At 38.8% G+C, this 14,074-nt stretch overlaps 1 protein-coding gene across 7 annotated transcripts in view; it reads left to right on the forward strand.

Moving 5' to 3' along the window:
• Positions 1 to 13,276, forward strand: part of FAF2 (Fas associated factor family member 2) — an 82,253-nt gene extending 68,977 nt beyond the window's left edge. For all 7 annotated transcript variants that reach the window (XM_007474108.3, XM_007474109.3, XM_007474112.3 and 4 more), the window contains one exon: positions 9,991 to 13,276. In XM_007474108.3, coding sequence (XP_007474170.1) covers positions 9,991 to 10,173 — 183 coding nt within the window. In that variant the 3' untranslated portion in view covers positions 10,174 to 13,276. The remainder of the gene's footprint in view (positions 1 to 9,990) is intronic.
• Positions 13,277 to 14,074: the final 798 nt, after the last annotated feature.

Consider the following 14,074-nt stretch of genomic DNA (forward strand, 5'->3'; position numbering starts at 1 on the left):
CAAGTAGAAAGTCCAAGAGCGATTATTTCTATAGGCATTGCCTGCCTTGCCATGTTAGTAGTTAGTATATCCCATGTAGAGCTTGATATTTTCAAATATGAGTGTTCAGGTCAGAGTTGGGTGTGGACCAATTATGGTTCCTTCTTCCCTTCATTTATCTGAGATGAGAGGTTTTTACTAACCTAATTTTTTCTCCTAAGAAATAACTCAATGCCTACCTAATCTGTTAAATTAATCTAGGTTAGTCAGCCAAAAAGCTTTTAATAAGTTTCTATATCCCAAAATATTATATTAAAAAAAAAAAAAGAATGTTAATCCTTGATACAAGATGCCTTATAACTTAGGTGTAACCCTGGGCTTTTTGAAGACTGTTATCAGAGTTCTGACTGATAAATCTTTCACGTGGAAAGTTTCCAAGTATGTTTCTAGTAAAGGCTGCATTAGTTAGGTGTTCAAGGACCAATCTATTAAGTTCATAGAAGCTTAATCACAAATAATTTGGTCATTAGACAGGAGATTTTTTGGCCATAGGAGCCTGTGAATCATTGTGATAGGAAATGCCTCTTGATTGTGTTGTACTGTTTCTGTAGTGAGAGTGGGGAAGTGGCAGAAAATGAAGCTCAAGATTCTTAAAAATCATAGGTTTTTGGCTGCATGTTAAATTTTTAATTTCTTTTGGCATTCTGAATGTCTGAATTGTCCATGAAAGAACTGGAAAAATGTTGCATCTCAGTGGGAAGATGGCTCACAGGTTCTTGATAAGGCAAATAAAGATGTTGATGAGTTTTGGGTTAATTTTGCATCCTAAACCAAGAAACATCATTTCCTGACATATGGTCACCTTGCTTGATTATTCAGAGTGAATATAAGTAAAAATATCAACATGAGAATAATTGTTAGCATTACATTAATGAAAAGGACCAAATAGAGAAACTCTCTGAAGAACTAAATGAAGTTCTCCAAACCAGTCCTTTGATTCTACTTGACTATATTTTTACAATGATGGAAAATGCTAGAAAATATATTTCATGATTAAGGAATTGAAAAGAGGTCAAAGGTTGGTATGTATCATGGTTTGACTTTTCTCTTCCTCCTCTTTGTCAAATGCTGACACCTTCCATACTGTTGACTCCCTCCTTAGAACTCCAGCCATACTTGCCCTCACACCTATACCATCTTCCGCAGTTGCATCATTCTCCCTTTGCTACAGGTACCCTCTCTCCCCAACCTTTTTCTTCCAGCTTCCCCTTATACATTCTGTTGTCTTCCTCCATTAGAATAATAGCTTTTTGAGGGTAAAAACTGATGAGTTTGGCTTTTCTTTCTATTCCTAGCAATCAGCACAGAACCTAGTATACAGTAAGTGCTTAAGATTCTTTATCTCTTTAAGGTCTTTTTTCTTTGTATCCCTAGTGCTTACTTAGCACAGTATCTGGAACATTATAGGTGCTTTATGGCTGACTACTCAGAAGACCCATGCCAATATATCATGGAGAATTGCTTCAAGAAAAGAGATAGAAGGAACTAAACATGATTACCACCAAACAACATCACAAAATATTAACGTTGATTTTGAGCAGACAGGAAATGACTAGTTCCAGACATGGGAGTTATTTATGAATCAGCTATCTATATACATGCCATTAATTAGAACAGAAGTAAAATTCAACACCAAACTAAGAGAATAATAAAAATAACAAACAATTTGCAATAGCCTCCAAGACATGTTTTAAATAGTCTTTTGATGTTGAAAAATGGTAAATAAATAAAGATGACTTTGGTTATCACTATCTTTCTTAGAAGTATAACTGATTTGAAGCTGCTAGCACAAGGAGACCCAAAGGAAAAGCAAAAACAGAAACAAAAACCCACTAACAATCAAGCAGAGACACTTTTGTCAAAGATAGCACCATTTTAGGATACAGACTATATATGGGACATTATAGGGGCAGCTAAGTAGTCCAGTAGATAGAGTGCCAGGCCTGGAGTTAGGAGGAATTGTGTTCAAATTTAGCCTCAGATATTTCCCAACTATGTGACCCTGGGAAAATCAGTTAAGTCCCTTTGCCTAGCCTTGCCACTTTTATGTCTTAGAATGGACACTAAGACAGAAGGTAAGGGTTAAAAAAAATACAAATAAAAAAAAGACATAAAGGTTGATTATATAGTAATTATAAGTAGTAAAAAGTGGAGAAGGGGGAAATCTTGTAGAAAGGTTAACATGAAACCAGACTGTCATCTTTGGAACATTTATAGATGAAACTAGGAGATAACAAAATGATAAAAAAACCACTAGATTGTGTTTCTGTAATCTGTTCTTATTAATGGTGGGACCACCACATTTGAATTTATAATGTCAGTATGGGAATGATTTTCCATATATGTCTTAGAGGGAAAGATGTAAACAGTTGAAAAAGATATTGGATAGTATTATTGATACCAAGGGATGTGATCAAAAAGACATCTGCAATCATTGATCTGTATACCTAGCCTAATTTCTCATTTCTACAGAATCTACATTTATAAGAATGATCTATAGAAGTATCAAGGATTCTTTGATTAAAATAAAATATGAGAAGGAAATAGGCAAAACTTCACAAATGACTTTTACAGAAGATTTTATCTGTAACCAAAATTGTTGACCAAAAAGTATAGTGGCACAAGATACTGATGTGTATGATTAGAGATAATATTGATGGGGGCAGCTGGATAGCTCAATGGATTGAGAGCCAGGCCTAGAGATGGGAGGTTCTAGGTTCAAATCTGCCCTCAGACATTTCCTAGCTGTGTGACCCTGGGCAAGTCACTTAACCCCATTACCTAGCCCTTACCACTCTTTTGCGTTATTGGTTCGAGGTAGAAGGTAAGGGTTTTTAAAAAAAAGAAAGAGGATTGACTCAGTAGGCCAAAATTCAAAAAATGTTCTATGAGGTATTCCCTATATATGTGTAGAGATCATGCAATGATAAGTCCAGCCATAGAGATAACTTTTGTTTAGTGGTCCTGATACCAATATGAAGCGAAGCATGAAACCAGGGATATAGGTGTTTGCCAAAAGTTTTTGCTCCTGTCATGTAGAATCTGCTGAACAAAGTCCATGTGGAGGAGTTCTTATGAATGGTGAGGTCCCTTATATTTTCTTAGTTGTGAAAGATAGTATACTGAGTAAATGTATTTTGGCACTGCACTTAGGCAATAAACTGATCCTAGTATTAAATAGGAGGAAGGTACATTGAACTCAACTTCCACTGTAGAATTCAATAGATTCACTTAGCCTATAATTCTAGATTCCTGTTCTTGCTACCTTTAAGAGATAATGAATCTTCTTTCTGATATGCTGTTAAGTTTTGGGGCTCTGGCTTTGTACATTGACCATTTACTTGCTCTTCTTCCTTTTAACACATTCTTGCCCAGTAAAATGACCTTATAGCAGTGATGGCAAGTCTTTTAGAGACTGTGCTATGCCATGCTCCCCCCCACTCCCACCCCAGATAGAGGAGGAAGAAAGTGCTCCTTTTGGGCTGTTGTCAGAGGGATGAGTGAAGTGATGAATGTCATCCTCAGCACAGGTAAAGGAGGGGGAGAGGAGTGGCCCAAGCACTTTGCTTCCTTCCAGCTCTGCTGCCTGTCAACTGCCCACCTTATCCCCTATGTTCTCCTATTGAGCTGCTGGGCAGAGGGGTGGATGATGTGAAAAAAATGTCATCAGGTACAGTGGAAAGGGGGAATGGGAGGGGAGCAGCTCCGCTCAAGTCCCTCAGCCTTTCTAATAAGGAACTGGAGGGGTGGGGGGATGGTGCACATGCCTACAGAGAGTCCTCTGCATGTTCTCTTTGGCTCTTGTGCCATAGGTTCACTATCACTGCCCTATAGGATATCACATATAGCCACTTCTCAGCTGTAATCTTTACGTGGCTGATTCTGATTAAAAGTGACCCATGCTCCTTCAGTCTAACTTACCTGCGTGTGTGTGTGCTTCTAAAAATTGTCACTGGCGGAGTGAAAAAATTCATAAAAACTGTATAGGTGGAATCACCTACACAGAAGCCTAGTATCTAGGAATTGTATTTAAGACTCTTTAAAAAATGTTTATACATTTATAGGCCACTAGCAAAGTAAACAAGATGTTTACTGTACACTATGTTTTTTTTTCCCCCAGTAGATATATACTTTATCTGTGTCGCTGTTTGTTTACTCAGGAGCCAAAGTATAAGAAGCTCTCAGTCATTCATTCCCCATAGATTTTTCTTGTGAGTGGAAACATTTGTTATCCCCCCAGAACTGACTAGACATTGTTAATAATTTTTACTTTTAGCAGTGTCAGTAATCAAGAACCTAAGACAACTCAGCCCTGGCTGCAGAAAGGTACTTTAGTAGCCCTCAGGCTTCTATAAATACACACTTCTACATGACTCGGGAAGAGGCATAGATAGAAATATTTTTTCATGTATTTATGACTGTAGAGTATGTGAGGATTGGCCATTTTGATTTGACAAACATCCTTTAAAAACTTACCATATCTATGACTCTGGACACTAAAGATACAAAGAAGCCCCTGCCCTCAAGATGCTTACACATTCTACTGGGATATATTACATGCACAGGAGGAATAAATACAGAGTAATTTCAAAGGAGGTAGTGCTACTAATTAGAGAGATTAAGAAAGACCTCCCCTAGAAGATGTTACTCCGCAGTCTTAAAGGAAGCTAGAGATTTTACAAGGTGAAGAGAGATAGGAGATTACTAGTGCAGAACCATGGAGACGAGGTAGAATTTCATGAATGGGAAGTAGCTAGCTAGCAGGCCAATTTGTAATTAAACTAAGATAGGATGCACATTGTGAAGGAATGGTATATGCCATGTTAAGAATTTTGTGTTTTCTGTAAAAGCAATAACGAACCAGTGAAGATTTTTTGAGTGGATGGTGACATGGATCTGTATTGATCCTCTTGCTGATCAGAATATCAAGGATCGATATTATGGCATTAATGACCCTGTGGCAGACAAGCTTCTGAAAAGGGCTTCAACAATGCCTCGTCTGGACCCCCCAGATGATAAGACCATCACCACACTATATGTTGGAGGCCTTGGAGATACAATCAGTGAGACAGATCTCAGAAATCATTTTTACCAATTTGGTGAGGGCCGAACGATAACAGTTGTACAGAGGCAACAGTGTGCTTTCATCCAGTTTGCCACAAGGCAAGCTGCAGAGATGGCTGCTGAGAAGTCCTTTAACAAATTGATTGTAAATGGACGAAGGCTTAATGTGAAATGGGCTGGCAATTTAGCAAAAAATTAGCAAAAAAAAAATTAAACCCATACCTTCTGTCTTGGAATTAATACCGTGTATTGGTTCCAAGGCAGAAGAGTGGTAAGGACTAGGCAATGCCCAGGGTCAAACAGCTAGAAAGTGTCTGGGGTCAGATTTGAACCCAGGACCTCCCATCTCTGACCCTGACTCTCAATCTACTGAGCTACCTAGCTGCCCCAATTTAGCAATTTTGTGCAGAGCCATTAGAAAGCTGTTGTAATAGACCAGGGGAGAGGTGATGAGAACCTAAATTAGGACAAAGATTGTATGAGTAGAGGAAAGGAAATATATGCAATATGAGCTATGGAGGTAGCACAGTTTGGCTGTTAATTACAAACCAGAGTTGAGGGAGACAAAACCAAAGAATGAAATGGTGAACCTAGGTGACCGAAAGGATTATGGTGCCAGGTGTCAATCACCAAGTGTTTATTAAGTGCTTCTGTATGCCAGATATATTATGCAGGGCACTGATGAAACAGAAATGAGTCTTTGCCTGCCTTCCAGAGCTTATATCTTAATCAAGGGAGATGAACTGTTTTTGCTGAACTTGTAGAAAGCAATTTCAGCCAGGTAGTGGTGTTTAAAATCTTGCACATGATGAACACTTCTGTTTTCCTAGTTGCTACAATTCCAACATGCTCACTACTATGTGTAAGTATCAGAGGTTTTGTCCTAGGTCAGGATCCTATAGGCAAGATGCCCAGGCTGTTTATGGACCATATCAAGTCCTCATTTACTCTAAAACATCCTCTGTTACCAAGAGAAGCAGAGGCAGCTTGATACTGTGGAAACAATGTGACTTGTAGTCAGAAGACCTGGACTCATTTCCCAGGTCTGCAACTTAATTGTATGACTTTAAATAAGTCATTTTATCCCCCCAAATCTGTTTCTTTACGTGTAAAGTAGGAAATCAATACTTGTATTATTACTTTTCCATAGTATTGCATAGAAAGTATCTTACAAACTTTTAAAGTGATATAGAAATGATTTGATATTAATAATATCACGAACTTGGCCCTATCCCATGTGTAGAGTGCTACCCTACTATAGTAAATTATGCCCCCCCCCAAAAAAAAACCCTAACTCCTTGTAATCCTTTTTTCTGCATCCCTCTTAGCCACTGAGATAGCCTACCTGTTTTGTTTTGTTTTTCCCCCCCGAATTTTGTTGGGTGCCACAGCCTGCCTTCTTACATTATTTCTAAATTGGTCTCTCCTTTCATTTATATTCTAGATTGTATTCTTTACCACTGTGAAGTTAAAGAGTCCCCCTTTCTACAGCATATCACTCTTAGTTGGGTCCGGCCAGATATACTACTTGCACACTAAGGAAATTACTTAATTGCTATATTATCATACCATCAGAGTATGAAACTCACCCTGCCTGCTCTGCACTACAAGGTCGGATTCTAGTGCTTCAGGCTTTTCGTTCACTCTGAACACCAAATTCCCTACAAACCACTGCAGTTACAAACTGGGTTTTCCCTCCTCCTACCCCGAATAATTGCCCCATGCTGAACTACTATCTTACCAAACTAGATATAACATAGATGCTATTTTAGGCTACTCTTTAAGCAGCTAAGTCTTCTGACAAAACAGACAAGGATCCTGTATCAGACTCCTAAAGAATCTGCCCTCTTTGAGGATCACAAACAAAAATCATGGCATGGTATAGTGAGAAGTGGTTTGGAGTTGAAATTAAGGAACCTGTTTGAGATCTAGCTCTACCACTTAATTCATGTGACCTTGATCAAATCACTTAACCTCTCTGCCTTGGTTTCCTCATCTATAAAAATGTAGGGATATAACTAAGTGAACTTTCAGATTTTTTTTTTTAAACCCTTACCTTCCGTCTTGGAGTCAATACTGTGTATTGGCTCCAAGGCAGAAGAGTGGTAAGGGCTAGGCAATGGGGGTCAAGTGACTTGCCCAGGGGCACACAACTGGGAAGTGTCTGAGGCCAGATTTGAACCTAGGACCTCCCGTCTCTATGCCTAGCTCTCAACACACTGAGCTACCCAGCTGCCCCCGACTTTCAGATTTATTAAGTGATCCTGTGCTCTGTTCTTCCTACTTACCCATTCAAAGCATTATACTAGTAGTTCTATCATCAGCAAGATGGTAAACCTAATAGCTTTTCATTCTATAAGACTTAACCTCATCCTTTATCAATGAATGATCTGTTTCAATTGGTGCTGATTGCCTCCTTCTACACATAAATGTTGACCTTTACCCCATTAGCTTATCTGCAATTACTGGCCAAAATAGATGAACAGGAAGAGTTGTATGACAGATCCTGAACTTTTGAAGCCAGTAAGGCTAACTCTAGTACTTCATTGACTGAAAAGTCAATGAAAGGTTATTGACATGACACTTTTGGAAACACACTCTTCCTGTGCTAATGTTGGTATGAATATTCTTCAATCAATGCCTCAACAAATATGGACAAATAAAGAGAAAACCTTGGTCAGGGAAGAGTGTGTAGATTCTGGCATCTAATAGTGTAGGCGTTTTAAAGATTTTGTACAAGAGCAATCTAATGAAGCCCACTTGAGCAATTGCAAAATGTCTATCCTCCTATTTAATTTGGTTTTCTTCGTCTTTCCTAATATTTCTATATCTTGTTGCCTGAAATGGAATCTAATACTTAACCCATCTTATAAACCCGGACTTATACTACTAGCTCCATTGGCATGAAGACTCTACTCTTTGACTCTTCTTCATATTTACCTTTAGCTTCAATATTTTAACACAGTTTGTTTGTTTTTTCTCTACGCTTATGGCAAAAGCTTCCCCTCTCCCCAATCCATTGTTTCATTTACAATTCTTCCCTAAGCTGACTAGATAGAACAATTTCATATTCTTCTGTAATTTGAAAGCAAATACATGGTGACAGCTTCAAGAATGTATATGCTAAACTTTAAAGGATAATGAAAGCCAAGTCTATAGGGATGAACTGTTGTTGGAAAGGCTATTAAGCTTACAGTCTGTGGGCAGAAAAAGGGGTGCAAGGAGACCATTAGTTTAGGCAAATGGTTTTGGGGGGAAATAATCCAAACTATAAAATAAATTATTCTTGAATTTTCAGTTTTAAACCAGAAATGGATTCCAGGAACCTTTTTTAAATGCTTTTGATACTAAAGATAGAAAACTATCATATCTTGGGTGTCATTATTAGGAAAATTGGAAAGAAAACCTTGTCCTCCCTTTGTACAAAACAAAAAGAGCATGTTAGTATCTGGAATGCTGTGGGCATACCTAGTTTCTACATTTTAAGACTATGATAGAAATAGATAATAGACACAGTAAGATTTCCAAATGATCGAGGTTGTAAAGAAGCTGACACTTGAGGACAAATTAAAGAACAGTACTTTTCTTCTTGGAAAGAGAAGGAAAGCGCAAGTATTATAAAAGTCTATGAAATAATGATATGAATAAGAGGAATACAAATGTAGATTTGTTACTAGATTGTAGGATTGTTAAGCTTCAAATTTGAGAGAAGAAAGCTAGATAAAGAGAAGACTTACTTAAATACAAGCAAAGTAGTCTTATGGATCTTCTTTCCAGTACAGTACAGTAAGGTATGGTATTGGTGAAAGAGTCCTGGATTTAGAAACTGGGGATGTGAATTTGATTCCCTATACCAAAAATTACTAGCTGAATATCCATTCACTTCTTTCAGTTCCTTCATCCGCAGAGTAGGAGTAACAATATTTAAGATGACATTCTTCTTGTGAGAAAAGCTGTTTGTAAATTTTGAATTCGTATAGAAATGTGAGCTGCAATAATAATAATTATTCCAGGGGAGATATAAGCAAAAAAAAAATGGAACAAAACAAAACCTAAAAGGTTTGGAGAAATTAATGAATGGCATATCTCAAAACTTTGGCATTAAGTAAAAATACCTCCTATATCCTAACACTTGCCTTTCGTTCTTCATTGACAAGATAGCCTAGCATAGTAAATAGAGTATTGGCATTGGAGCCACTAGGCCCGAATTCTATTGTTGGCTCAGAGATGGATAACCTTGAAAAAAGTCTGTTAATCTCAAGGCTTAACTTTCTTCATTTGGAAAGTGGAGATCTTTAGACTGTGTTTTACAAACCATAATACTATATAAATGTGAATAAAAGTTATTATTAGAAAAATTATGAGCCTAGTGTTCAGAGAAGAGATGGGCATATTTTTGTGTACTCTCATCTGGATTTATGAATGGGATGAAGGCTAGTAGAAGTGCATACTTGTTCACATTTTAACATTTTCCAGAACAAGTACAACTAACACTGATTCTCTTAATTAAAAATCTTCTTTGAAGATAAATCATCCTTCTGTGAGACTTTCCATATTTATCAGTATGTAAATCCAAATATATTGAGAGCAGCTATCAGAAGAAAAGTATTTTACTTTCAACTTTAATGTAAAAAATGGTAATATTCTAAATAGATCACCTTGGTAAATTACCTGCAAAGCTGCCTAAAAGACTTGGTGTCTAGAGTCATGTTATGGTCATGGTTAGGACCCTGAGTCCTGAGGATGTTTCATATTTTTTAAAATCATAACTGTGCAGACCTTTCTATTTCAGAGTAATAGTAAACGTTTGCTACGTTTTCTCTTGAATAAATGAAAGTAATCCATGCTTCTCTCTCATCTCCCTCCTTTTCTGTGTAACTATTGCAGGTAATCCATGACTTCTTGTTCTCCTTGAAGGAAAGCCCCGAGAAGTTTCAGATTGAGGCCAACTTCCCCCGCCGGGTGCTGCCCTGCCTTCCCTCAGAGGAGTGGCCCAACCCCCCCACGCTGCAGGAGGCTGGACTCAGCCAGACGGAAGTGCTTTTTGTTCAGGACCTCACAGACGATTGACGCTTTTGCCCTCAGCCCCGCCCCCTTTATCCCCAAAAGAAAACAAAATGAAAAAAAGAGAAATTCATATTATTATTATAATACAATATTTTTTTTAAAAGACTGCTGCATCCTAAGAGGGCAGAGGGGTGGGGGGGGACTGGGGATCAGAAACCATGCTGCCTGTATCAACCACAATCTAATGTGTGGTTCAAGAGAGAGGGAAACAGCAAGTGCGTCTGTTCTACAATCCCACTGCCTCCCTCCTGCCTGTGTACCAAGCCCCTGCTTTCCATTCACAGGGAGGGATACAAAAGAGAATGTCTCTTCTGATTGACCCATAACCCTTTTGGTGGGATGGGAACCTCCCTCACCAGTTCTCATTCTTCATAGCTTTTATAGAAAAATAATAAAACCACCAACAACCAACTATATCCCCAACGTCTACTGAAGAATTGCTCCTCTTACCTCTATGGAGAGGAGATTGAGGGAAGAGAAGGACAGATAGAGGTGTTTCTTCAGTTTCCCACAATATACAAATCTTTTTTTTTTCTTTTCTGTTGCTTTGTAATGACCAAAGGAATGGGGCTGACATTTTTCCCTTGATTTTTATTTGCTAAAGAGCCGATCTTTACCAGATAAATTCTTGTCCTGGGCTTCTTAGCCCAAATAGTGTAATAAAGGCTCTGTGGGTTGGTTTGTGTTGATGCCCACTCTTGTCCCCTGCAGCTCCCCAGAGTGGCTGTTGTAGTCTACGTTCTTGTACTTAGAGCCCATTTCCATGCATACACTGTTGAGTGTGAATCAGTGGGTGAATTCTGAAGCCCATTCAGGATCTATGTCACACCACAGCACATACACACAAGTGTAGCTTTTTCAGAGGTCTCAATCAGATGGTTAGTTTGGGGTCTGAACCAAAGGATGTTAGCTTTCCTTTCCTGTTTCTAGTACAGGAATCCTCACTCCTACTTCATCCTACCCCATTCTCTACTCCACTCCTTTCTCCCCAGAGATTTCCGGGTACAGGGTTGAGCCTTCAGAGAAACAGGAGTTACCCTGTTGGTGTGTGTATGTGTGTTGCAGTGTAACTTTAATTTTTTTTTTAAGTACAAAAGAAATAAAGGCCTTGAAGGGAACCTGGGTAGGAATGAGATGCCTGAAGTGGAAGGCATATGTGTTTCTCCTGTAGATGCTTGCTTGAGGCAAGAAATTTTATTTTTATCCCTTGAATGTTGTGTTGAAGTCATAGGGCCCTTGGACTAGAGATGAACAGGCTGTGGATTACATACCTGAAGCTCTAGCCCAGGCTGAATTGATAGAATCCAATTTAGGGCTTTGAGACCAGTATGAGCTGATGGGTAACCTGAAATGTTCTGTAGTGAAATTGATTGCTATTGGGAGTAGAGATGCAACCTACTAAGACTGCAGGCCCCAACATGCTATGGGGCCAAGGTATTCAGATCAAGATAGAACTTAATTTGTTGGACCTACAGACTCCAGAGGCTGCATCTCTAATATAAGGGCAGCTATTTTATGCTCCATATTATCAGTGTTCAATTCATCCCTCTTATCAGGGATGTCACCAGTGGGGGCAGAGTGCGGGACCACTGAATAGTCACCAGGAGTTCTGTGAATATCTCGTTGACTTTGGCATATGCAACTATATCTATTACATCAACTCTGGTAAAGTTAAAATTTTCCCCTGGATTTGTGTAACTTTCTAGCCTAGTTTCCTACTCTTTCAGGACTGGATTAAAAGAAAACAAACCATGAGCATATATTTTAAAAACTGTCTTTACAGTGACTTTAAAAACACAAGTCATTATTCATTCAACCCTGTATGAAGTCTGTTATTGTCAGACTAGATAGGAGATGATTTTCAATCTAACCCTGAGCCTACCTCTCTGCTTGGAATACACAGGTATCCTCTCAGAAGGACATGGAAGGTTCGTAAACATCTTCAAAAAGTCTGTTTTTCAGAGGATGTTATTATGCAGAGATGGAGCCCATTTGATCTCATCTTTTCAGTCATTCTCCCCCCCCCCCCCCCATTTCTTTAATAATTAAACCTCTGACTTGGTTTAGAATGCTCCCCTCCTGTCTTTCTTACTTTTTGATAACTGTGTGATTGGGTGAAGGGGATTGGGTTGGAGACTAGGATCTTTAGAGAGTCACTACTTTTGGGAACATTTATCTGTTTTGCTTTTGGCTTAAGAAGACTACCTGAACCCCATTCTCCTTCCTTATATCAGCCTCTAATTGAAATCAACTCTTGTTCTACTGTCTCTAGGTACTGTCTCCTTCCCTTGAGTTTTGCACTTGATGCCAATACAATATTACCAAAGTGGAACTCAGGGTATGGGGGTTGGGACGTTCAACGAAACCCTACAAGAGAATGCTGAACAATATCCACGTAATCTCTGGGATCTTTGAGCAGTTGTTTACAAGAGTCGCAGTTGGCAGCTGAGGGGGGGGGGGGGGCGGGAATGAAGTTCAATTCAGGTCTAAAAGTACTCCCAATTTTGAGGTTACAGATTCTGCTGAACCATCATGGGAACATGACCAAGCAAAGATACCTGAATTGGAGTCTCTTGGATTTATGCGACCTCACATTCAGCCCTCCAAGCCTTTCCTTTTGTATTTGCAGAATATCTGCAACAGATTTTCCTTTCTCTTCCCCTTGTTTGACCCTGGTCAGAAATGTATGCAATGACAGCAGAGGATCTTTAAAAACAACCCAACAAATCCAAGAATCCCTAAAAAGAACTTGGAACTTTCAACTGAGCAGTCATTATGAAAATTGCAAATGGTGCCAAGGCCCAAGAAAGAGCTGCAGAAAGTGACCCAGCAGGGATTGAAATCCCTGAATGCAGAATTGATGGAATGGAGTGTTGCCATCTTGTGCTCAAACAAGGGGCCCCACTTTACACCTTTTTTTAAAAAAATAGACTTGTGAGGAATGCAGCAATGGGAAACCTATCCTGAAAAGGATGTAATGACCCTACTTATACTGCACCTGAATAGTTATGTGGTCATTTGCTGAATAAATCTAGTGTACTTAAAATTTTTTTCATAAAGTTTACATTGTATTGTAGGTTAACATTAAATGTTTTATAACAAAGTGCGTAAGTAGCCATGGATCCTTCTGTTTGGGAGGGAAGGGGCTGAGAAGTGGTAGATGTGTGCTTTCCTCTCAAGAGGGGGAGGTTGATTAGACAATTCAGAATTTGTCGGACTGGTATAGTGGCTAGAGGTCCAATTTTGAATTTATGGTGTGAGTTTGTATTTTAACTCTTGCTATCCTGGTGGCCTTTGGAAAGTCATTTCCCCACTCTGCCTTATTTTCCTATTACCAGATAAGTTCATCTCTGTAAACCTTAAAATTTCTTAGACTTATGAATGTTGGAAATTTCCCCATTGATCAATTTCATACTGGAAAAAATTTCCTACTGATAGTAAGAATTCTATTGGAATGTGAAACTCCTTGGCATGGGAGGATCCTTCTCCTCCCTACTTAAGACTACTTAAGGACAGAAACCTTTTGCTAAACAATGGAAAGGGCTTTGACCTATGCTTAAGCATAGAACAGGAAGTTCTTTGAGTCATGATTGATTTTAGAATTGATACAATAGAGATACTTGGAATGACAGAACCAGGTCTTGAAACTACATCTCTAAGGACCTTCTACTGAAATAATGCCTTCAAAACAATTTCATCTCGAATCTTTCCCAACAATAAGGAGCCTCTTTGATCTCTCTTGACTAAGCTTTCCACTAGGATGTGGATTTGCATGGGCTAGTCTCTAGCACATATATCAAATGAAAACTTGAATCTACCTCTTCCCTCCCCGCCCCCCTCATATTGTCATACATAAAATTAATGCCTGAACTTAATCCCCCTTCCACCTCTCTACCCTTGCAAT

Source organism: Monodelphis domestica, chromosome 1, assembly GCF_027887165.1.
Source record: "Monodelphis domestica isolate mMonDom1 chromosome 1, mMonDom1.pri, whole genome shotgun sequence".
In the NCBI taxonomy this organism is placed as follows: Eukaryota; Metazoa; Chordata; class Mammalia; order Didelphimorphia; family Didelphidae; genus Monodelphis; species Monodelphis domestica.